General features: G+C 44.4%; 1 protein-coding gene across 1 annotated transcript in view; it reads left to right on the top strand.

Annotated features, from left to right (window-relative positions):
- Positions 1–10,098: 10,098 nt before the first annotated feature.
- The window catches only part of FGF14 (fibroblast growth factor 14), a 649,238-nt gene continuing 634,103 nt past the window's right edge, over positions 10,099–25,233 (top strand). The window contains exon 1 of the mRNA XM_027973760.3: positions 10,099–11,085. Within this exon, the coding sequence (XP_027829561.1) occupies positions 10,878–11,085 (208 nt within the window). The 5' untranslated portion in view covers positions 10,099–10,877. The remainder of the gene's footprint in view (positions 11,086–25,233) is intronic.

Below are 25,233 nucleotides of genomic sequence, written 5' to 3'. Positions count from 1 at the left end.
GTTTTAGTAATGATATTTAATTCACATTGAATTTAAATCACACTGTTGTTGTTAAGTGGCTAAGTCTTGTCTGTCTTTTCGACCCCATGGACTGCAGCAAGGCAGGCTTCCCTGTCCTTCACTGTCTCCTGCAGTTTGCTCAAACTTATGTCCATTGAATCATCCAACTATCCAATCAACAAATCATCATGTCCGTTGATGCCATCCAACCGCCTCATCCTCTGTCACCCCCTTCTCCTCCTGGCCTCAATCTTTCCCAGTATCAGGGTCTTTTCCAATGAGTCGGTTCTTCACATCAGGTGACCAAATTATTGGAGCTTCAGCTTCAGCATCAGTCCTTCCAATGAATATTCAGGACTGATTTCCTTTAGGATTGATGGGTATGAGTCCCTTGCAGTCCAAGGGACTCTCAAGACTCTTCTCCAAACCATAGTTTGAAAGCATCAATTCCTCAGCACTCAGACTTCTTTATGGTCCAACTCTCACATTAATACATGACTACTGGAAAAAACCATAGCTTTGACTATATGAACCTTGATTGGCAAAGTGATGTCTCTGCTTTTTAACATATTGTCTAGCTTTGTCATTGGAGAAGGAAATGGCAACCCACTCCAGTATTCTTGCTTGGAAAATCCCATGGATGGAGGAGCCTGTAGGCTACAGTCCATGGGGCCGCAAAGAGTTGGACACGACTGAGTGACTTCACTTCACTTTTGTCGTAAATCACATTAAAGAAGGCTTAACATGTGTATCGATGGAAAGCATGAGTTATGAATGTCCAGAGATCTTGATACAATGGGCCATGCTGTGCAGGTTCTCAGATTGTTTAGGGTCAATCCCACTGGTATAAGGTTAATTCCTATCTGCCTCAGAGGATGGGAAGAAGGGCCCTCTGGACTCTTCCTAAGCTGTACAGGACACTAGGGCTTTACTGTCATGCATATCCCTGGTAGCTCAGATGGTAAAGAATCTGCCTGCAATGCAAGAGTCTTGGATTTGACCCCTGGGTCAGGAAGATACCCTTGAGAAGGGAATGGCAACCCACTCCAGTATCCTTGCATGGAGAATTCCAAGGACAGAGGCTACAGTCTATGGGTTTGCAGAGTCAGACAAGGCTGAGCGACTAACACACACACAACAACATATCTGTATGGTGGATATGAATTTGGGCAAACTCAGGGAGATAGAGGAGAACAGAGGAGCCTGGAGTGCTGCAGTCTACAGAGTCTCAAACAGTTGGACACGACTTAGTGACTGAACAACAAATATATATATATATAGGCTGAGATAAAGTTCCTTTAGGTAAGAAATGAATCCTCATGGCATTTTGCCAAGAGAAGATTGCATTACTGAGGACTCAGAGGGTTTCACCTGCTTTGGCCTGTATCTCTTGGCAAGTTCTTCACTGCTTTATTATTAAAGTTGCTAACATAACAGGAATAAAGAGAAAGATTTTTTTTCTTGCATTATGTTCTAGTATGGAGGGCATCTTAAGACATGATAATTAATTCTCCCCTTCTCTCCACTTCAAAGTTCAGATTCAATATAGAAATATGGCCACATGAGTTAGAAAGATGGCTTTAGACATATTAGTTTTGATTGCTGATAAACATTTCATGCAAAGATGGGCTCAAAAAATGACAGAAATGGTATGGACCTAACAGAAGCAGAAGATATTAAGAAGAGGTGGCAAGAATACATGGAAGAACTGTACAAAAAAGTCTTCAAGACCAACATAATCACGATGGTGTGATCACTAATCTAGAGCCAGACATCCTGGAATGTGAAGTCAAGTGGGCCTTAGGAAGCATCAGTATGAACAAAGCTAGTGGAGGTGATGGAATTCCAGTTGAGCTATTTCAAATCCTGAAAGATGATGCTGTGAAAGTGCTGCACTCAATATGCCAGCAAATTTGGAGAACTCAGCAGTGGCCACAGGACTGGAAAAGGGAAGTTTTCATTCCAATTCCAAAGAAAGGCAATGCCAAAGAATGCTCAAAATACTGCACAATTCCACTCATCTCACATGCTAGTAAAGTAATGCTCAAAATTCTCCAAGCCAGGCTTCAGCAATACGTGAACCGTGAACTTCCTGATGTTCGAGCTAGTTTTAGAAAAGGCAGAGGAACCAGAGATCAAATTGCCAACATCCGCTGGATCATGGAAAAAGCAAGAGAGTTCCAGAGAAACATCTATTTCTGCTTTATTGACTATGCCAAAGCCTTTGACTGTGTGGATCACAATAAACTGTGGAAAATTCTGAAAGAGATGGGAATACCAGACCACCTAACCTGCCTCTTGAGAAATCTGTATGCAGGTCAGGAAGCAACAGTTAGAACTGGACATGGAACAACAGACTGGTTCCAAATAGGAAAAGGAGTACGTCAAGGCTGTCTATTGTCACCCTGCTTATTTATCTTCTATGCAGAGTACATCATGAGAAACACTGGACTGGAAGAAACACAAGCTGGAATCAAGATTGCCGGGAGAAATATCCATCACCTCAGATATGCAGATGATACCACCCTTATGGCAGAAAGTGAAGAGTAACTAAAAAGCCTCTTGATGAAAGTGAAAGTGGGGAGTGAAAAAGTTGGCTTAAAGCTCAACATTCAGAAAACAAAGATCATGGCATCTGGTCCCATCACTTCATGGAAAATAGATGAGGAAACAGTGGAAACAGTGTCAGACTTTATTTTTTTGGGCTCCAAAATCACTGTAGATGGTGACTGCAGGCATGAAATTAAAAGATGCTTACTCCCTGGAAGAAAAGTTATAAGCAACCTAGATAGCATATTGAAAAGCAGAGATATTACTTTGCCCACAAAGGTCTGTCTAGTCAAGGCTATAGTTTTTCCAGTAGTCATGTATGGATGTGAGAGTTGGACTGTGAAGAAGGCTGAGCGCCCAAGAATTGATGCTTTTGAACTGTGGTGTTGGAGAAGACTCTTGAGAGTCCCTTGGACTGCAAGGAGATCCAACCAGTCCATTCTGAAGGAGATCAACCCTGGGATTTCTTTGGAGGGAATGATGCTAAAGCTGAAACTCCAGTACTTTGGCCACCTCATGCGAAGGGTTGACTCATTGGAAAAGACTCTGATGCTGGGAGGGATTGGGGGCAGGAGGAGAAGGGGACAACAGAGGATGAGATGGCTGGATGGCATCAGCGACTCAAAGGACGTGAGTCTGAGTGAACTCCGGGAGTTGGTGATGGACAGGGAGGCCTGGTGTGCTGGGATTCATGGGGTCACAAAGAGTCGGACGCGACTGAATGACTGAACTGAACTGAGCTGAAGGTTTGTGTTGGGGAATTACATTTAACCTGGGGACAAGAGCTGGTTTCTCTAACTGCTTCCCCCACATCTGAGTGTTGCAGTGACCGCTCAAGGCAGAGTTTGGATCTGGAGAGTAGACACTTTCCCCCAGAAACCGCGCCTTCCCTCTGCAAGCCTGTCATGGTTTGAATTTCCACAGAGAATGAAGCTTCTAGTACAAGTAGTTTCTTTAGGTTATGAACGTATCAGATGAGGGACCGGTGGATCATGGCTCCATGGGGAAGGGGAGAAGGCCAATTGTCTGTTAAGCCAGCTATCCTGGTGGCAGACTGTGCCTTCCTCCCACTGGAAAACTCTGGGACAGAAGCAAAAGCACATGCTTTATCATTATCCCTCCCAAGGGGTCAGGGAGCTGGGTGTTGAGTCGTGGAGAAACTCTCCTAGGGTATGCTACTTCTGTGATTGCCTAGGCAGAGGGGACTTCTGTGGTTTGGACAAAATTCCTTAGGTTTAGAGATGGAGATGCTGGCAAATGAGAGCCATCTGGAGCACACTGATGTAGAAGGGTGAAAGGAGCCTGCTCCAAGTCCCCTTAAAGAGTTCAGAGAGAGATTGGTCTCCAGGCCCACTTTTAGAAGATGGGCTATGGGCTTCCAGACTGGTCCAGTGCTTCCTGAGTAGAGAACGTGAAGCAGAGGGGTCTGAAAGCTTTCTGAAGGCCAGCAGATCCAAAGAGAGAGAGAGCAAGAGATGGGGACAGAGAACCCTGGGCTGCTCAAGTCACTCCATCTTCACTGAGAAGCTGGGAGGTGGCAGAGAGAAGGACTGCAGTTCCTTTTCCAGACTGTTTGCTCCAGGAGAGATGACCAGAGGTATCTATGCTATGAGTCAATGGAGGAACCTGGGGAAAAGAAGAGTTACTATGGAGTAGTTAGCTCAGTGATGTGAAGAAGAGAATTATTCCTTAAAAAGTGATAATAATTGTAAGAGAAAGAATGATTGAGAAATAATTGATAAGAGAAAGAATGAGTGTGCAAATCACAAAATGCATCACCCTTTCCAAAAAAAGGTTTGCAAAGTAAATATAGACACCGAGGGCCTTGGCTACACACAGGTCTTCTTTTTCTGACCAACTCTTCTTCCAATCGCTTTGCTCTCTGTCTTTCTTCTCCTTTACTCTTGTGGTCATAAGGTCTTGACTGTCATAGGTTGCATCTGATGGGCAGGGAGCAGGGCAGAGGAGGCAAGGGGAAGCAAGATCTGACAATAAGACGTTTGCACTGGCAGTGAGGGTAAGCAAGAGCGGCTTGTAAGAAACAGCCAAGAGATATATGGGTGCTACAGTAATTGGAAAGAAGCGAGGCAGCCTGAACCAATCCATAGGTTATATGTGATGTACTTGTGCTCTTTGTCTTAAAAAAAATTTTGCTCCTGGGCTGTGCCATATGGCACGCAGAATCCTAGTTCCCTGACCAGGGATCAAACCCGGGTGCCTCCTGCACTGGAAGTGCAAAGTAGCCAGGGAAGTCCCTATCCTTTTAATATACGTTCAGTTCAGTCGCTCTGTCGTGTCCGACTCTTTGTGACCCCACAGACTGCAGCATGCCAGGCCTCCCTGTCCATCACCAACTCCCAGAGTTTACTCAAAGTCATGCCCATTGAGTTGGAGATGCCATCCAACCATCTCATCCTCTGTTGTCCCCTTCTCCTCCTGCCTTCTATCTTTCCCAGAATCAGCGTCTTTTCAAATGAGTCAGTTCTTCGTAGCAGGTGGCCAAAGCATTGGAGTTTCAGCTTCAGCATCAGTCCTTCCAATGAATATTCAGGACTGATTTCCTTTAGGATGGACTGGTTGGATCTCCTTGCAGTCCAAGGGACTCTTGAGAGTCTTCTCCAACACCACAGTTCAAAAGCATCAATTCTTGGTGCTGAGCTTTAATATAAGTAAATAACCCAAATAGATAGGTGTATTGCTATTCATATCAGGCCAGTCAATAGAGAGGATAAGCTGCTGGAACAAAGTCACACAAAAATACAGTGGCTCAAAAATAAAAGTTTCTTTTTCTGTCACTGATCCGAACAGGGGCAGGAGGGTAAATTCTGGCAAAGTGTGGCTGCTCTATCCAAGGTCCTTCTATATTGTTATTTCATTCCTGGTGTGTGTTCCTGTCTGTGTTCTCAAAGACGCTCACACCATTGCTTTCTGCTCGCAGGAAAGAAAAGAGAGACGAGAGACGTGGAAGACAAGCAACTTCCTTTGGTGAATGTGACTAGGAAGTTGAATGTGGCACTTTTGCTCACATCTCATTGGTCAGAATCTGGTCACATGACCTTGCCTAACTGCAACGGAGCTGGGAATTATATTCTCTATTTGAATACCCATGTGCCCTCCCCAAAGTGTGGTGGGGTTGGGGTTTTATAGCTAAAAGGAAGAATGAAGTAGAAGAGTAACTGGAACAATTAGAAAATGATAGTTACAGAGATTTTCGATAACTAATCTCATGAAAGTTTATAGAATCTATATTAAGATTAAAATATGTATTTTATTGTGTTCTGGTCATTACACTTACTTTTAGGTTTGCTTACTATAATATGCTGAATGTGAAATTAATTCTTGAGTGAGCTTGATTATAAGAACTGGGTTTATTTTACTTGAGCCTTGTGATAACACAGTCTTTTTTTTTTTCTACTTGTATATACTACAGGTTTTCCTGCCAGTTCTACAGTTACCGTGAAATTTTCCTTATTTTCTTTAGCTCTAAAGCTTACATTTGCTTTCTAATAGCTATTTTTTTTTTATTTTTAGTTTTTTATTTTTTAAATTTTAAAATCTTTAATTCTTACATGCATTCCCAAACATGAACCCCCCTCCCACCTCCCTCCCCATAACATCTTTCTGGGTCATCCCCATGCACCAGCCCCAAGCATGCTGCATCCTGCGTCAGACATAGACTGGCGATTCAATTCACATGATAGTATACATGTTAGAATGTCATTCTCCCAAATCATCCCACCCTCTCCCTCTCCCTCTGAGTCCAAAAGTCCGTTATACACATCTGTGTCTCTTTCCCTGTCTTGCATACAGGGTCGTCATTGCCATCTGACATCAAAATATTTACTTACCCTTTGCCAAAAAATATTTTTGTCATCTAATATTGATTTGAATGTAGCATGGCAAAGGGTAAGTAAATATTTTGATGTCTTCCAAAACAAAACTTAAATAAAGGTCTGAACTCAGGTGGGTGTGAGTATCTTTGGATCATCTCTAAGCTGGAGGCAAACCGCCCTTGGTTTTCTTTACTGCATAACTGGAAATCTGGTTTAGTTTCATGAATTAGCATGCACCATGGAGTCTTGAAAACAAAGAGGAACTAAAGAGCCTCTTGATTAAAGTGAAAGAGGAGAGCGAAAAAGCTAGCTTAAAACTCAACATTCAAAAAACTAAGTCATGGCATCTGGTCCTACCATTTCATGGCAAATAGATGGGGAAACAATGGAAACAGTGACAGACTTTATTTTCTTGGGCTCCAATACCACTGCAGATGGTGACTGCAGCCATGAAATTAAAAGATGCTTGCTTCTTGGAAGAAATGCTGTGACCAACCAAGACAGCATATTAAAAAGCAGAGACATTACTTCACTGACAAAGGTCTGTATAGTTAAAGCTATGGTTTTTCTAGTAGTCATGTATGGATGTGAGAGCTGGACCATAAAGAAGAGTGCTGAAGAATTGATGCTTTAGAACTGTGGTGTTGGAGAAGACTCTTGAGAGTCCCTTGGACTGCAAGGAGATCCAACCAGTCCATCCTAAAGGAAATCAGTCCCAAATATTCATTGGAAGGATTGATGCTGAAGCTGAAGCTCCAATACTTTGGCCACCTGCTGCGAAGAACTGACTCATTTGAAAAGACCCTGATGCTGGGAAAGATTGAGGGCAGGAGGAGAAGGGGTTGACAGAGGATGAGAGAGTTGGATGGCATCACCGACTTGATGGACATGAGTTTGAGCAAGCTCTGGGAGTTGGTGATGGATAGGGAAGCCTGGCGTGCTGCAGTCCACGGGGCTGCAAAGAGTTGGACACGACTGAGGGACTGAACTGAACTGATGGATTCTTCTACAGTTACTTTCACAGTGTAAATGCTCAATAAATATTAGTTGACTAATTATATTGGGTTCCTCAAAGCTTGTTAGAAATTGCAACTCCCTTTGACCAAAGGCGACCTGAATTGGTGTTATGACGTCTTTTTCAGGCAAAAGTATGTGGTATTTTTTGGTTGTTTAATAATGAGATTGCATGCGTGTGTGCTCAGTTGTTTAAATCGTGTCAGACTCTTTATGACCCTGTGGCCCACAGCCTGGCAGGCTCCTCTGTCCATGGATTCTCCAGGCAAGAATACTGGAGTGGGTTGCTATTTCCTTCTCCAGGGGATCCTTCTGACCCAGGGATCAAACCCGAGTCTTATGTGTCCTGCATTGGCAGGTGGGTTCTTTATGACTAGCGCCCTCTGGGAAGCCCTAATAATGTGATTAATAGCCTATATAATGTAAATGAATAATGTGTTGGTAAATATAGAAAAAAAACTATAGACATTTCATTCAGTGTAAGAAAAGATTTCTCCTTGCTTTAAACAGCAAAATAAAAGAGAAGCAACCAACACAGTGCCTGGCATAATAGATTCTCAGTAAATAGTAGTCACAATTAATCACCTTTTATGTTGCTCCTTCGGTCACGGGACAAAGAATTACTACGTTTTCTACCAGTACAAAACAAACCATGACTTTCTGGCAGTCATTCAATCATTCTCTGTGTTAATAGGGATCAAGTTCTCTCTCACAATGTGTAGAAGAGATTCTGATTTGGAGAGGCAAGAAGAGCCGCTTTGAGAAACACTCTCTCTACACAAATAGCAAATGAAAAGATGCAAACACGTCCCCAGATTTTACTCTAATTGTGAGATACCCCAGGGAACTCGGCAAGCTTTTACAGAAACTTTGAGCTGTGTGAGTTCAGAAGACCTTGATGAGGACTATTTTTCATCCAGCTGTGCACCTTGGCCTATGTCCAGTGGTAATATATTGGGTTATTCTGGAACCCCTGACAGGACACATTATAAAAGCAGCATGTGCTGTGTGACCCTGATTGATTGATACCAAAAATTCTGTCCTAATTATTTGGCCATGCTGTCTCGTTTTCCCTCTTTCAAAAAAAAAAGAACTCCACTATTCAGGTTTTTTTCAGGCTGCTTATCAGTCATTTGGCATTATATTCACAGACTTTTATATATTCTCTCTTCCCTTGCCTTTTCCAACTTTATTTAAGCAATTTCTTTAACCTGTATGACATGATTCCTTAAGTATGTTGAGGACATCAGCATTTAACTTTCAAGCTTCTTAACTTAAATAAAATTTGCTGGAATTAAATTCCTCTTCTACCATGTTTAAAAATCAACTGACATTTTCCGAAAGGGTTAAGGATATTGGATACAAATTTGACACCTCAAAATCCTTCTTGCATATTAGAAAACACTAGCATGGAAGGTTGTTTATTATATTTTCATATTTTAGTAATTGAAAAGTAAGTAGTTAAATTTCTTTAAAATCAGTTTCTATCAGTCTCCAACAACATAAATCTACATCTATTTGTTTATAAGATAGCTTGGTATCCCATGCAGAAGAGGTAATAGTTTTAATCTTTTGAAATTAAGACAGAGCTTAATAAGCTGGCATAACTTGAAGTCCTTTGCCTAACAACAGTGAAAGTGGTGAATTTTACTTTTTTGAAAATGCTCAGCACACAAATATGAAATTGTAACATTTATTAATTCTGATTAGGAAGTACACTGGAATTTGTTATATGATTCTTAGTAACAGTTTGTATTATCTTGTATATATTTCCTCAAATGAGATAAAATAAATAAAAAAACACTGCCCTAAATGTTTTCATTTTTCTGGGAAATTAGGAAACTGGGTTACATCTTGAGAAAAGAAAAAAATTTGCCCGTTTTGTTCAGTTAAATGGTGGCGGCAGGTGACAAGTTTGTAGACAAGCGTAGATAACAGAATAAGGATGAATTTAATGTTAGTTCAATTAATGAGTGCAGAAAAAAAGCAATGAATTAGTGTGCGAATCAAGCAGAGTGCTTTCTGTACCAAAAAAAAAAAAAGTATTTGAAGATCATGGGTTGTCTAGAAAAGGCAGAAATATTCCCATTTACATATGACTCTCCTCAACAAAGTATAGCTTGTCACCCTGATCTTAGTGATTGCTCTTTTAACAGGCAGTACCTGCAAGTACATACTTATCATATGCCTAGCTTATATTTTTCCAGCAGCTCTTCAAGTAGGATTCAAGTAAGAACTAAAGGAACTTGAGTTTTCCTTAAGGTTTTAGATGCTTTTCAGGCTGTTTTTGGAAAGTGTTAGGTGCAACTAATGTTGGCCGAGGAGTGGTCCTAAACTGCTGTTTCCGCTTAAACCCCTGCCTCCGGTCCATCCCATGTATTTTTGAAGGTTTGCTAATTATCATCAATTCTCCTTTTCAGAATTCACTTTGAAAGAGAAGTCTGTGTTAGCTGGCTTCGGAGGGCAAGCAGCAAGCCTCATCAGGCCGGGAGAGGAGGGAGGGGGTCGAATGGTGGGTTGGGGCTGAGTGCTGGTGGTGCGGGGCGGGGGATACTTCGAGAGGGGAACCGGCGGGGAGACTGCAGTGATACTGCCCTCCCCGGGCGGGTGCAAGCATCTCACTGGTGACGGGTCTGAAAGCACGTGGCTACGTCATGGAAAGCCAGTCTTTTCAATGCAAACTTCAACTCCTCCTCCCTTTAATGCCTGTAACTCACATCCGAGGCTGGGCGAGGAATCCGGAGGGGAGATTTTCCCCATGCTCACCGTTGTTGGAAACTGGCGGAGCGCGAGCCAGGAGCCAGGGGGTCCGTGGCGCTGTCTATCTACTACGACCAGCCTGCCCAGGCACCTCAATTTGCATCTTTTCTTCGTGGTGATTGAGAACTGCAGGTTCTATCCGATCCCACTGAGCACCGGCGATTGATTATTTAAAAAAAAAAAAAAATCGACACAGAGAAGGGAGGCTGTGTCTTCGGCTGTCAGACTCGGAGGTGGTATCGGGGTGTGTGTGTGCTGGTGGTGGTTTTTTCTTTTCAGTTTCCTTTCCTTTTTCTTTTTTTCTTTTTTCTTTCTTTCTTTCCTTTTTCCTTTTTTTTTTTTTTTTTAAATCTTCTCTCCTAGGGACAACACAATGGCAGTCTTCTCTCAGTGAGACGAATCCTGCTTAGCCTCCTGCAGACTCACTCATCCTCATAGCGATCAAGTAAAAAGGCTATGGTTTTCTCTTCGGGGATCTTTTGTGCATTCCTGTTCTCCTTGATTAACTCTGCTCTCAGTTGGGATTTCTTTGCTTTTTTGTTTGTCTTCACGCTGAAAAAGGATTTTTTGGCCAACCCTTTGGTAATAATCCAGTGGTGATCAAGGGGGATAAAATCGTTCACCCTGGCCGAAAAAAAACAATCACTGAGAAGTCTCAAAGAAATACACCACGTGAGGGGAAAAAACTGGGAGAAGATCCGGAATATCATCGTTTTTCCTATGGTAAAACCGGTGCCCCTCTTCAGGAGAACTGATTTCAAATTATTATTATGCAACCACAAGGATCTCTTCTTTCTCAGGGTGTCTAAGCTGCTGGATTGCTTTTCGCCCAAATCAATGTGGTTTCTTTGGAACATTTTCAGCAAAGGAACGCATATGCTGCAGTGTCTTTGTGGCAAGAGTCTTAAGAAAAACAAGAACCCAACTGGTAAGCAAAACATGCATCATGTTATGTTTTTCCTCCTAATAACCTGTCTGTTGCTCACTGAGCTAGATCTGCAGTTCTGCTATGCAGGAAGGCAGGGGAGACAGCAAAGGACCAGGACAGTATAGTGTATAGAGCTATTGCATGGATAAACAAGGAACAGCTGGATCCGCGTCTCTGAGCCCCCAAACCCGTGTCAGCATCCCTTGGCTGTGACACAATCCATCACTCGGAGGGAGGAGGAAACTTTTTTTTTCTTTTAAATTAATGTATCTGGTTGCCGATGTTTGGTGAAGTATTGAAGGGTTTATAGCTTAAGGTTTGGCCCGAGGCAGCCGAAGCTTCGTTCTTTGCCAGGAAAAAGAAGCCGAGAGCTCCGCCGACTTGTGCTGCAGGCTTCGGGGAGACCTAGCTCGGCTCCGAGAACCTGCTCGAGACTTTCTGATTAGCTTGCACAGTGTCCGCCACCCCATCACCTTTACCAAAGTAGAAGGGGCTCCCCCTCCCGCGCGGCCCCCGCCTCCCGCCCCCGTCTAGCTCGCCGTGCCGGAGTTCTAACTCTTCTCCGGTTTTCTGTCTCCGACACCTCCTGTCACTGGGGACACCTGAGCGGGGCTCCTGTTGGGAGGGAACCCCACACCGAGCCGACGAGCCCGGTCTCTCCCTTTAATAAAGCAGTGTCCTCGCCCCGCATCTGGGTCCCCAGGGTGGGGTGCGCCTGGCTCCGGGTCCCTGCTTCAGCCTCGCGGCGATCGTGCGCCCCCTTTCCAAAATGCTCCAACCGGGACGCTTGCAGTACGTTATATAAGAAATGCAAATGCAGGTGATTCGGGGGAGTCGGGTCCCCGGGGCTCACTTCCCGGGATTTCAGTCTGAGGCGTTTGGGGGCGGCCGCGGAGCTGTGGGCGAGTCGCCCTGGGGAGGCCATGCCGGAGGACTGCGTGGTGGTGGCGGCGGCTCGCGGGCGCGGCGGGTCCGAGAGCGCGAGCGCTGGAGGCGGAGGGGCGGGGGGGGGGGGGAGGTGGTGCGGTGTGCGGTGTCCCCCGGTTCGGCCCAGGCCGGGGAGGGACCCGGGGGCGGGAGGCCGGTGTTTGTGTCTGGGGGCCGTGTTGGGGGACGGGGGCGGGGCCCTGGCCGTCCTGCCGCGGCAGCCCGGGGCGCCCGGGGCTCCTGACGGCGGCACTGCGGTGTAGTAGATCATGGCTTCCCGCGGGCACCCTGACACTGCGAGCTCCGCCGGGGGCGCGCTGGCACCCGGAGCCCCGCCGGCCGGGCGGCAAGTGGCGGCCGCCTCCCTGCCTCCGGGGCTGGCTGATGCAGCGTAGCTGGGCGGCGCGAGAAGAGGGGGAGGGGGAGGGGGAGGGGAGGAGGGAGGGGAGGAGGGGTGGGGAGGTGGGAGGAAGGCTGGGTGGGCGGGGATGGAGGGGTGGATGCGGAGGCTGGGTCCCCCTTGTGGCCCCCTGTGCTGCTGGTCCAGAGGGCAGGTGCTTGGACGCAGGGAGGACGCCTGGCAGCTGCCTTCTGCCGGGACCTTTGGGTGGCAGTTGAGGGAAGCTCTGGGCGGCGGGGTGCTGCAGTGGCCCCCTGCTTCCGACCTGGAGTTCTCAGCTCCGTGCTCGGTTTAGCTTGACCGGCTTTCTCTCCGTCCCCCTCTCCTCTTTGTCCACCACCCGCTCCATGCCCTGTCCTTCCACCCTCGTCTCTCTTAACTCCTCCGTATTTAGCAACTCTGAGATGGTACCACCACCCTGAGCATCACCCAAGGAGAAAGCAGTGTGGTCACCTCCCCAGCCGCATTTCCAATTGGGCGGTGAGCTGTGGGTACCCGGACCAAGCCGGCATCAGGCCCAACACTTGCTGATGGCCTGGTCATACCCAGATCTGCAACACTACCCTCTCCCAAGTTCACGCCAAGACCCCTGAGACAAGGGTTACTCCCTCACACAGTCAAATCAGTGGTCCAGTGAAGCCTTGTGTCCAGTGAAGAGATTTATCTCCCTCTGAGAAAGGAATACTGTAAAAGCATTTCTTTGGACTTGGCCGTTTGTTTTAGAGATCTAGAATCTCTCCCTCCATAGTGCTGAAAGTGGGCAGTAATTCAGCAGGGAACAGTAAGTTTCCTTACTGCCTTTTATAAATTTTTATTTTTATTTTTGGTAAACAGTTTTACTGGAAACACTAATTTTCACCCATACACGATTCAAGATCTTTTTACTACACCTCCCCCATCCCACCCACTTTCATCTTTCTGGAATAAAGTAGATTTTTTTTTTTTTTTTTTTTGCTTCAGAGGCGTTTTGGAAGGTGTCAAACAAATGATGAGTTATTTTTAGAGCAATTTAATTTGCAGCTTATGAATGCTAAAGTACTTGGGTGTGAATTGATGGGTTAACTCAAACTGCGTCTAACAATGCCTCAACTACTTGAATAGGATGGTTTAAGTCTTAGAATGCCAGGGGTGAGAGTGCCAACCTGGGAGTTGCAGAATTTTGTAAATCGTTTTAAAAATGGGACTTTGATGTGTCACACTATTTGTCTCACCTTCTAAAGTTTTGCCTGCAACACTGAATCAAACCCATGCCTAGCCATCCACTTTCAGGACTGTAGCTGGTAAATTCTCTTCTCCTTCTGCTATTAACATGAGGCCTAAAATGATTCTGATCCCAAGATAGCAGTATAACTAAGAAGTTAATTGGGTAATTAAAATAAAACAAAGACTAAAATCTTCTTAACTGTTAAAACCAAAAAGAACAGATTGACTACTACCTATTATATTATCTTACATCTCAAATGAGGACAATTAACTGGTTTCAAACTAAGAAGGTTGGCAGAATACCTCCAAGTACCAGTACTAGGATCATGAATTTGCTGTAAAGACTTGTTATTAGAGGAATCTTTTTCTTTCTAATTTTTCCAAGTTATAAAATAATTTACTGCTTATTCCCAGTGCTTTATCAACAAATACAGTTTGCTCTGGGGTTCCTGAGAGAAATGTCAGAGTACTGCTATATAACCAGGTTGGTGTGGAAATAAGCAAATAATAGAGTCATAAACTTAAGGGCATTTTATTCACCTACCCAAAAGTCACTGATTAGTGTTTAAATAAGAAGTGATAATTAAATATGTTTTTACTGGTGGTTGTTTTTTGTATAAAACTTAAATGGAAAAGAGCATGAAGAATGCATTTGTACAATATATGCTTTTAAAATTAAATTGTAATAGCTTAGAAATCTTGGATAGAAAGTAAATTTACTGTCTTCATAAAGACGTCCAATATCTCACAATACAGCTATTATCAGACACACACAGTCACACACACGTGGGTGCGCATGCCTCTGCTTAAATGTCCTACTTTCTCCTATTTTCCTAGTAGAGGAATAGCTATATGTTTAGAATAGATGTTACCTGCTTCAGCTTTCACTGCATGAGTCATGCAAAGTGACTGTATTTTAGGCAGATCATTAAGTAGGGAATACTGAGTCCAAGGCACTTATTTCGCCTGGAGGAGGGCTTAATCTGTTTGTTTAAACTCATACTGATAGTTTGGACTGACCAATGTGTATCCCAGGCCAGTTTCAGAAATAATCTAGGTCACTAAACTTTGACTGATGGCTGCTAAGGAAATAAATACAGTTGGAAAAAAGAAGTCTGCAATAAAGATAAATAGGAAGGTCATGTCATGGATGTCTATTCAGATACATACTGTCCACCAGGCAAAGGAAGCCATAGATGCGCAAATATAGTATATCCCCTACATACGAATGACTTCCAAGAATTTGTTTGTAAGTCCAATTTGTTCGTAAGTCTGACGAGGTTAGCCTAGGTACTCAACAACACAATCAGCTATACAGTATTGTCCTGTAATAGGTTTATAGTACTTTTCACAGAAATAACACATAAAAAACAAAGTACAGTACAACAGCTGGCATACAGGAGCTGGCATTGTGTGAACGAACAGGTAACAAGAGTTACTGATAAGAGAAGGGAGAGGAGGCGGGAGATGGTGGAACTGAAGGATTTTCAGCAATAGGAGACAGAGTGTGCAGTGTGTGCATGTACGCTCAGTTGCTGAGTCGTTTCCAACTCTTTGCCACCCCAGAGAGGAGATGGAGGGCGAGCTGCGACTGCACAAACACTCGACAGGTTCCGGTTACTTGCTGGATTCAATTCTGCCTACCCTCTTAGAAAAATGATCCAGTGATGTCTGGGTACACCCCGGGCTTGAAATAAAGATACTGTACTATTGTACTCTGTACAGTACTGTATAGCAAAGTACACAAAATGCAAACAATTGTAGAGGGTGCGTGCACATGACTGTCTCCACAGACACGAACAAAAGTGACTGGACATGGGAATGCATCTTAGAAAGTTTGCAACATGAAGGGGACTTATGTATAGCTACGCCCACACACAAATTTCCATGGCTTGATGGATTTTGGAAAGCACAGATTTTAAGAATAATTTGTAACCAGAGGTAATTTTATCAGGGACCAGTGCTAGCAGCAAGGAGGGTATGAAGCGGGTGCCCTAGATTTAGTTCTGCAAAGCACATTTAGAAAATCGACAAACTCGTGGCCTTGAGTTTCCTCTTCAAAACTCACTCTCTCTGCTATGTAACTTTGAGATGAAACAAGCAGGGCTTGGTAGAAGTCATTGTCACTTTCTAGTTCCTCTTTTTTAAAGGTGTCTTCCAGCTTTGCTTTTGCCATATACTAAGGTGTTTTAGGTGCCAAAAACATCTGGTGTGCCACTGTTACTCATGTAAATATATGTTAGTCTTTTAAAGCTAATTGCTTTACATCTGGGGAGGTCATGCCTTTGGGAAGTGACAAAATAGGAAGAGGGAGAAGAAAAAAAGAGTAAGCATTTTTCACTTCTCCTCCACCTGCCGACTCATCCTAGGTTCCTGTAGAGCTATTGCCCACTGATGGGCCATAACCTTTGCATTTCTAAACACAGAGCAGATATAATATGGAGACAGCAGATTCAGACTGCATGGCTGGAACACCAAACAGATGTCAGACCCTTCTTCTTCTCATATGCTTGCCTTCAAAGTGGGATTCCATGGATTCAGTTGCCCAAAAATTTCATTCGTTTTTTTTTTTTTTGTAGGATCTTATAGAAAAACTTCAAACTTTTTGGCCAACCCAATAACACCAGTTGACCTTGGACTCCATCCAGGAAGCTTTAGTTACTGAAGTAGCAAAATGAGTTTTGCAGGCAGTGGCATCTCATGAACCAACAATTCAATGTTTGTTAGGCTTCCAAGTATTGACCTGGGAGTGTCATGTTTTTGCTTTATGTTTGCTTTAATTTCTATCCAAGTTAACAAGTGTGAAACCAAATGCATGATCATCTGTACCTGGTTTTAACAATGGAGCTCACTTTAGCTGTACCCATGTCCAGCCTGTTTTCAACACAGGCAGCATCCATAACCAAGCACATTCGCTCAAAGGATGCACTGCTTTCAGAAGGTGCGAAAGCTGATTCTATATTTCACATTTCCCACGCGGAACCACTCCTTTAAAAATGTTCAAACCCAGTCTTCCATATTTTAGCAACACAAACATTGAGGACTTTTGTGAAGCATTTTTATAAATGTGGTAACAAGGACAATCACTGAAGTTTTTGCTCCTTTGTACATTCTGGCATCATAACTCACTCAATTGACTCATAAGCTTTCTATAAATATGTAGATGTCTCAAAATGGAAGCATTTATTCAAAATAGTTTCTTATGCCTTAAGGGGAAACAGTTGGGATGTTTAAACAGTATATTTGAAGCTTTATTAAGTTTTAAACGAGACATTGCATTGTGTCTATATTCTTAAAACCTTTGAACCCAACTTAGTACTACCTCCAGGAGGGACAGTGGGTCAGGGAAATACCTACTGACATGTCTAGCTGCCTAATGCCATAGTCTGTGCAGTGTTTCTTGGGGTTTTAGACTGTGTACCATGTGCTAGATTTAGTTATAAGAGTTGAATCTGAGGACAGAAAGCCAGGGAATTGCCTCAAGATTTCTCAGTTCCTTTGTATGCCTCCAGAGAGGCACTAACTTTTTCGCTATTCTGCTTTTGAAGACCAGGTATGTCTTGATGTTTTCCTTATTTCTGTAGTTGGTACAAACATTATTTTTTTTTTTCTTTTTTTGATTTGGCCAGAAGTGAAAGGAAGAATGATGAAGGGTAGAGAAGTTTAACGGAGGAATTCTTAGGGCCTTCCTAAACATGAAAGCAAAAAGGAGGTATACTGCAGACAAGTTTTACAGGGAATCTTGAAGTTTTTATCTAACCTACTAATACCATCTAAGAAAGTCACCTAACAACTGTCAAGCACTACTGCCTTTATCATTGTTCCCTGACAAAAACTCTGGTTGTGACAGATCACAGGTTTTCAATACATTTTAATTAAATGAGTAGTGAAGAACAGGGTTCCTTGAGAAAGTGAACTGTGGGACTGTAACTGCCAGTATCATACGATTTACTTGGTTAAGATCACTTGATGCTTACTCCTTTCCAACAGTGTCAACCAAGAATTTGGCCTCTAAATGATAACACAAAGAAGGAAAAAGCTATTAGCAGCTTTCTGACCCTTCATCCCAGGGCATCCTGAAACACGGTCTGCAATATTCCACAGTGCCCACATTTTCTCATGCCCTTATGCTAAATCTCAAAACTTCAGACCTCCCTTAAGCACATAAGCCCAAGAGCTAAGTCCTGAACATTCACTGGAAGGACTGATGCTGAAGCTGAAACTCCAATACTTTGGCCATCTGATATGAAGAACTGACTCATTGGAAAAGACCCTGATGCTGGGAAAGATTGAGGGCAGGAGGAGAAGGGGACGACAGAGGATGGATGGTTGGATGGCATCACGGACTCAATGGACATGAGTTTGAGTAGACACCGGGAGCTGGTGATGGACAGAGAGTGGCCTGGCGTGCTGCAGTCCATGGGGTCGCAAAGAGTTGGACACGAACTGAACTGAACTGAGCCACTGAACTGAACTGACTGGCATACACCGGTTCTGGCCCGCTCAGCCTTTAAATAACAAGTGTTAGGGCACCCTTTGGTTCCTTCTGCAGAAGCCTGCTTCATTTTCTTTTCTGAGCTTTAATATGCTCCTTAAAAAGCAAGCATTTGGCAAAACAGTTGAGTGAATTTGAATCATTTCATTTCTGAGCTTCCTCTGAAGACAGCACTCTCCCATGCGGCACGTTTTTGTTCTTGAGGGGACAGCCCCTAAACCAGCAGCCTCGAGTTTCACTTGCTGGGAAAGGAGGCGCCCCGACCTGGTTTGCTCTTTCCCGTTTTTTAAGCCGTCATCTGCAAACTCCTGTTTTCCCCACAACCACACTCAGCTACTCGTCTTCCGCCCTCCGGAGCCACCATCAAAGGCACGACTGGGCCGAGCTCCCGCCTCCAGAGCAACGAGTGGACCCCAAGAGTTCTCTGCCACCGTCAACCCGGCCACCTCAGCCGTTCGAATCTGCCTCTAGGAGACGAGCCTCTCGGGTATCTGGCCCCACCGGAGCTCGGAGTCGGCCTCATGGAACCCTGGAGAGAGTGGGGGCGGCAGGCAGGCGACGCGCGGCCTTCGTCCACCGCGACCCGCGGCCAGAACCCTGGAGGCCGGCCACAGCGCGCTCGCTTCCTCAGAGCGCCGGGGGCTCGGCTACGCAATGCGGTGAAAGCGGCCCGGCCGAGCCGCCGTACCGCCAGACGTTTCCGTTGCCACAGAGATGACCTCCGACCCTGGGGCGTCTCGGGGGGGGGGGGAGGAGGGCTTGGCGGCCGGCGCAGCCGTTGCTATGGAAACCACGTGTCCGGAAGCGGCCGTGCGGGCGGTACTGGACTCGCGGGCCAGAACGGCCGCCTGACGCCGGCGTGTGTCTTTGCGGGGCATCCCGGGGCCGGCTACGACGCGCGCGTCCCTGTGCGCCCCCGGAGCCGGAGGACGGCGGAGGCGTGTGGTCCCGGCGCACAGATGGCAGCCTTCACCCGAGGCGCCCGGGCGTTCAGAGGAAAAGGGGCTAGGCGGCAGGCAGGAGCTAACTTGCTGGCTGAGGCGCCCGAGTTCAGGACTGGGAGAGGATGAGCCCAGTCCCCACTCGACACGGGCAGACCCGCTGGCTCCTTTAGTTCTCCCGTCCTCAGTTTCCTCACCTGCAGTGTATGCTGTTGTTGAGTCGCTCAGTCGGGTCGACTCTCTGCGACCCCATGGACTGCAGCACATCAGGCTTCCCTGTCCTTCCTTCACCATCTCCCAGACTTTGCTGAAACTCTTGTCCATTGAGTCAGTGATGCCATCCAGCCATCTCATCCTCTGTCACGCCCCAACCTCCTCCTGCCTCTAATCTTTCCCAGCATCAGGATCTTTTCCAGTGAGTTGGCTCTTTGCATCAGGTGGCCAAAGGATTGGCTCTTCAGGGTCAGTGCTTTCAATGAATATCCAATGAATATTGCCCCTGCAACCCATGGGAACTGATTAAAATAGTCTCAGGTCAGTTGCAGTTCTCACATGCCAAGCCTCTTGTCATTTTTCCACCCAATCCGGATTCTGAATGAACTTTCCCCTCTTCCTCCTGTCTCTCCTGGTCTATGTTGAGTATATTTTAAGCTGTAGTTTAAATTTGAGATCAGAGATGGAAGGCCACCTTCGGGCTCATGATTGACCTTTTAGAGGTGTGGCAGGTCCCTCATGGTGCAGAAGTGACTGTTGGAAGAGCCGGTTTTGCGTTGTAGAGATAGTGCGTCTCCCAGCTTTGATCTTTGGAAGAAGAAAAACTTTGTATTTCACTGGTGATACCACCAAGAGCTCTTCATGCATCTTACAGCGTTGTGTGGTTGGTGCTCAAACAGATGGCATTCCTTTATATCTATTGTATTCCCCAGGTGTCTTTTCCTTCAGTCTCTAAACATTTTTTGGAGAGGACCTGGCCTACGTTATCTTGTTTTTCCTTCTGTTATTCTGAACTATTGGGGAAAATCGCAAGGATTTTCAAATCTTAACACACACACACACACACACACACACACACACACACACACACACAACTTCACTCTAAATTTAAAAGTTGAAAAAGACTATTTTGAGGGTATGATAAGGCAGGCTCCCTGCTTTATAAAAGAATGCTAGACCCAAATTATGTTTCTGGCAGATGGAGTAGGTTAAGGTTCCCTGCTCAGATGGCTTTACACTTTTAAAAGACATTTGTTGGCCTAGTTTCCAGTCTTTTAACCTTTTTTCTCCCATCTTATGATAATATCCTCCTTGAAGTTTCCTTTTCAAAGAATTGGTCATCAGTTCCTCAAGAAAACTGGTTAGACTATTTATATTTCAAGACACAGGGAAAGAATGTAAGATCCTTCAAGAAGGACTTTTGTTTCCTAAATCCAGGATTTTGTAATACCTACCAGTGTAGGGGAGATGTGGGGATAGCTAAAATGGATAGGTGGACTTTGAATTGCTTCATGGGCTGCATTTCTGTTCCTTTAAGAACTCAATTTCTGAAACAAGGAATAGTTTTGAATTCCTCAAAGAATTGTGTTACAACTTTTATGACATCAAAGAGCTGATCACCCATCGGACTACGTTATCTTCTGTTTGCTGCTTTGGAGCGGGGAGAAGCTCTTCAACTAGCATGGAAATAAAAAGATTTCTGTGTACTAGACTTAGAGCTGTCTGTTTCAGAAGATCTTTCTTTCCTTCTGGGTTCACAGTTTCACTTAGCTTAGGGGTAGTGGTAGTAGCAGTAGTGTGTGTGTATGCACACGCGTGTGCATGCCCATGCTCAGTTATGTCCGACTTTGTGACTCCATGGACTGTAGCCCACCTGCCAGGCTCCTCTGTCCATGGAATCTTCCAGGCACAAATACTGGAGTGGGTTGCCATTTCCTCCTCTAAGTGATCTTCTGGACCCAGGGATCAAACCCACGTCTCCTGAGTCTCCTGCATTGGCAGGCAGATTCTTTACCACTGAGCCACCTGGGAAGCCTAACTTGGGGGAGGAGTCCTTAAAAAAGTTCTTATTAGGCTCTGAATGTCAGATTTCAGTCTGGCCCACTTCTCACTGTAGAGCTATTTTAAATTAAAAAAAGATTTTTTCTAATATCTTGTCAGGTTTCAGTTGAGACAAATGGTAAATATTCCTGGCAGTAATGAAAAACTTGTTGGATTCTAAGAAGTGTCCCCAAAGAATGTGCAAAAGCTCCCACCCTCCCAAGATCCTCCTCCTCACATCCAGAGACAACCAAAGAAAGGCTCAGCCAATCAGGACATTAACTGCACCTGGAGTGCAACCTACATTTCTGACCGGCCATGTTTTGAGGACCCTCAGTCTGATGGTTTCCAGGCCGAGTTCTCAGAACCTGAAATGAGACAAACGAAGTCAGTAGCTGTTGCTGGAAGAGAAAGGATCAATAACCAGTGGGGCTTGGAAAGGAAGAAACTGTGAGATTTCCTCTTTCTTTCTCAACTGGGTGCTGAGATCCAGGAGGACTGAGTCTGGTAAGAATTCTTCGGCCGTCTTAACCAGTTTTGTCAGACTCCAGAGCAAGTGGGGTTTACAGCAGAGTGTAAGGCTGCTATCTACGAATTTGTCGAGGTTGTTAATTAATTTTAACCTGAGTTTCCCACAGGCTGCTCAAGGGAATAACTAGTAGCGGTTTACTGGTTTCCTGGAGAATCCCTTGGAGTCCTGTTCGCTCCGAGAGGGGCCCATTTGGGGGCCATCCTTCAAGGGTATGTTTGGGGCATCTGTAAGGTCACTGATTTGTTTTGTTTATGTTTTGTCCTTTCTTCAGAGTGGAGAGGCAATCAGGTAGAGGATGGGTAGACGGTGAGGACTGCGGTGGAGGACAGAGGGGAGTAGAGGGTCTTACAGTCTTCTGTTTAAGGTACCTCTTGTGTCCTTAGTTTTTCATTAGCCATTTGCAGTGAATCTTTCAATTAAGCTATTTTGGACTCTTGATAATTTTGGAAATAGTGTGGAAAAATCTTTGTGTGGAGCTGGTTGAAGGTAAGAACTGCCAGAGAGGAAGTGGTGAAGTCAAAAATAAGGCAGATACAGGGGCTGGTGAGGAAGTGGAGTCCATGTATCTCAGTGGCCAGTTTGAATTTGGGAAGGGAAAGGAGGGAGATATCTAGGATGTTCTGACCAAGGTTTGAACGATTTGGACGATTCCTTTTGATTCTGAGCTACTGACCATTTGCCAATAAAACACCCCTGTCTCCTTGAAACACAGAGCAAAACTTGCCTCTCTCTAGACTGTTTACATTCAAGAGGGTGTGGTAACTTAATAGCAAGTAGGAAACTTGGACAAGTTTCCCCTTCTAGATCATAGTTTGAATAGGCAGTTCTTGGGAGAGTTGCTCTGGGTTAGAGAGTTCATTTTCTTGACTCCAAAGTCCATAGAGATGAAAAAAAAAAAAAAGCCTTACAATAAAGGTAAGTCAAAGGTGTTTTTGTTTTTTCAAAGATGATATACAGTTCTTTGTTGATAGTAGATGCTTTTGTGCACAATACCATTTGGGGAGTCAAATAATAGTTAAAAGCCAATTTCCCAGAGTATTCAGGTCTGGCAAGAAAAAGGAAGTGTGAACTTTATTGAATATACATACGTAGGTTTGTGCACCTGCTTCTTGGATAGAAATGAATGTAGTTGTAATTAAAATGTCTGTTTTTTTTTTTTTTTTTTTTTACCTCATAACATTTTGTTGTCTGCACAATTAGAGTGGATCACTGAAGTGTGTGGTAGCCTCTACTGAAATGCTGCCTCTTTCTTAGATAAAGTGTAGTTTGAGAGGAATTGAAATCTCTGATTTTCCCACTTCCTGTGTGGAGCATGTGACAGACTTTAAAAAAAGAAGAAATGTGAGTGGATTCTTTACCCGCTGGGCCATCAGGGCAGCCCCGAAAATAAGGCTCCAAGGCTAAAACAATTGTAGGGTTTTTTTGTTTTTTTTCTTAAATAGCCACTCATTTGAAAGTCTGAAACTCATCTTCCTTGGTTGTGTTTCTGTTGTAATCCAGGTGTTACCATTTGAAAGCAAAGAAAGGGCTTTGTTGCTCGAGGCCTGAGTCACTTTCTAAATTAAACACAGTAGTTACCTGGGGGCGGGGGAGGGGGGGGGGAGGTGTGTGTGTGGGGCAGTGAAAAGAGTGACCCAGTCTGCTCTTTCCTCCTTTATTATCCAATGACTTGTTTCCTAGGAATTCACTTTTTTCATCATCTTAATTATTTTTTTCTTTTACATTCAAACTTCCCACCCAAATGCCAGTTAAGTGACGCAAAATTCCTCATACATCACACATGTAATAATAAATATAAAATATTGGAAATACTTAATAGAATGGCTTCTGAATGTTAGAAATACCTTCATGATAAAGCAACACATTCAAAAATAAATTTTAAAACAGAAATTTGCGGGATCATGATTGTTTACTTATTTTACCTTTCCTAATTATATTTCTTTTAAATTTTTATTTTTTTTAATATTTGTTGATGCTGTTTATCAGTTTTTAGTTGGAATTATATTTCCTTTAAAAGTCTTGGGAATAATCTTGAACCACAGCGTGCAGAGGTGTTTCTGGCCCCCCGTGGCGCACGGCCCTTTACCTGGGAATGGGAACCAGTGGGGATGTGCTAAAAGTGCTAACCGTGCTCTCCTCTGCAGGGCCGCGGCGCCCAGGCCACTCTGTCCCGGTCGCTTCAGTCAACTGCTTTTCCATCACCAAGGATCCTGCCTGTTCTCCCAGCATCTGTACTCTCATACCTGAGATTTTGTCCTCACATCTTTCCTTTAGTTGTGTCTTTCAAAAGGTTGGTCATCAATTTAACTCTTTAGGCAAGGTTGGGATTAGTATATTATACAACTGGCTTTTCAACTTTTATGTATATTACCGTAAGGGGGAAAAAGGGCAAAAAATGCCAATAATACAGTTGTCAGATGGTAAATGAGATACATCAGTCTGAACTCGAGATATTTATCCAAAGTAGCACTTGTTTGTGGAGAAGGCAATGGCACCCCACTCCACTACTCTTGCCTGGAAAATCCCATGGATGGAGGAGCCTGGTGGGCTGCAGTCTATGGGGTCGCTATGAGTCGGACATGACTGAATGACTTCACTTTCACTTTTCACTTTCATGCACTGGAGAAGGAAATGGCAACCCACCCCAGTGTTTTTGCCGGAGAATCCCAGGGACGGGGGAGCTTGGTGGGCTGCCGTCTATGGGGTCACACAGAGTCGGACATGATTGAAGCAACTTAGCAGCAGCAGCAGCAGCACTCGGCTAGCAGTTGAAACCCGAGCAGTCTTTCTCCAGAGGCGTTGTCTTAAATCCCTATATTGCAGCTACCGATTAAAGGCAGGTTCAAAGGGTATACATGAGAATGGCCGGTATTGTCTCTGTGAATCATTCTATCCTGACACTAAAGGGGAATGCAACATATTCAGTGTTTGGATATTTAGAATTTGTAGTGCTTTTTTTAAAAAAAAAAAAAAATTGAGCATAATTTACATACATTAAAATGCACAGCTCTTTACAGTAGAGTTTGATGTCTTTGACTATTGTGTGTATTTTTGTGCCAACCACCCCACTGAAGATCTAGAGTGTTCTCATCACCCCAGAAACCTCATTCTCAGTTCCTACCCGTGCCTCCTGTGAGAGGCAGCCCCGATCTACTCTCTCTGACTTTACCTTAGCCTAGAGCCTCAGATCACTTCCCTCGGTGGCTCAGTGGGTAAAGAACCTGCCTGCCGATGCAGGAGATTTCAGAGATACGAGTTTGATCTCTGGGTTGAGAAGATCCCCTGGAGAAGGAAATGGCAACCCACTCCAGTATTCTTGCCTGGAAAATTCTATGGACAGAGGAGCCTGGTGGGCTACAGTCCATGGGGTCCCAAAGGCTTGGAAACGATTGAGTGGGCATGCACACACACACATACACACACAGCCTCAGATGATCAAATCCTGAAATCCTCGTGCCCTTGAGCATGTGCTTTTCACTTGTTGATTTTGAGATTTGCCTGTACCATCGCATGTGAGATGTGTAGACCTTGATGTGGTAACTTCTGTTTTCTTTTGTAAACTAAAAACTCCTAACTGAACACAGTCACTTTGAGTTAACATCCAGAAGTTGTCTGA

This window comes from Ovis aries, chromosome 10, assembly GCF_016772045.2.
Source record: "Ovis aries strain OAR_USU_Benz2616 breed Rambouillet chromosome 10, ARS-UI_Ramb_v3.0, whole genome shotgun sequence".
NCBI lineage: Eukaryota > Metazoa > Chordata > Mammalia > Artiodactyla > Bovidae > Ovis > Ovis aries.
Note: the sequence above shows the minus strand (reverse complement) of the source record. Positions and strands in the feature narration are given on the sequence as shown.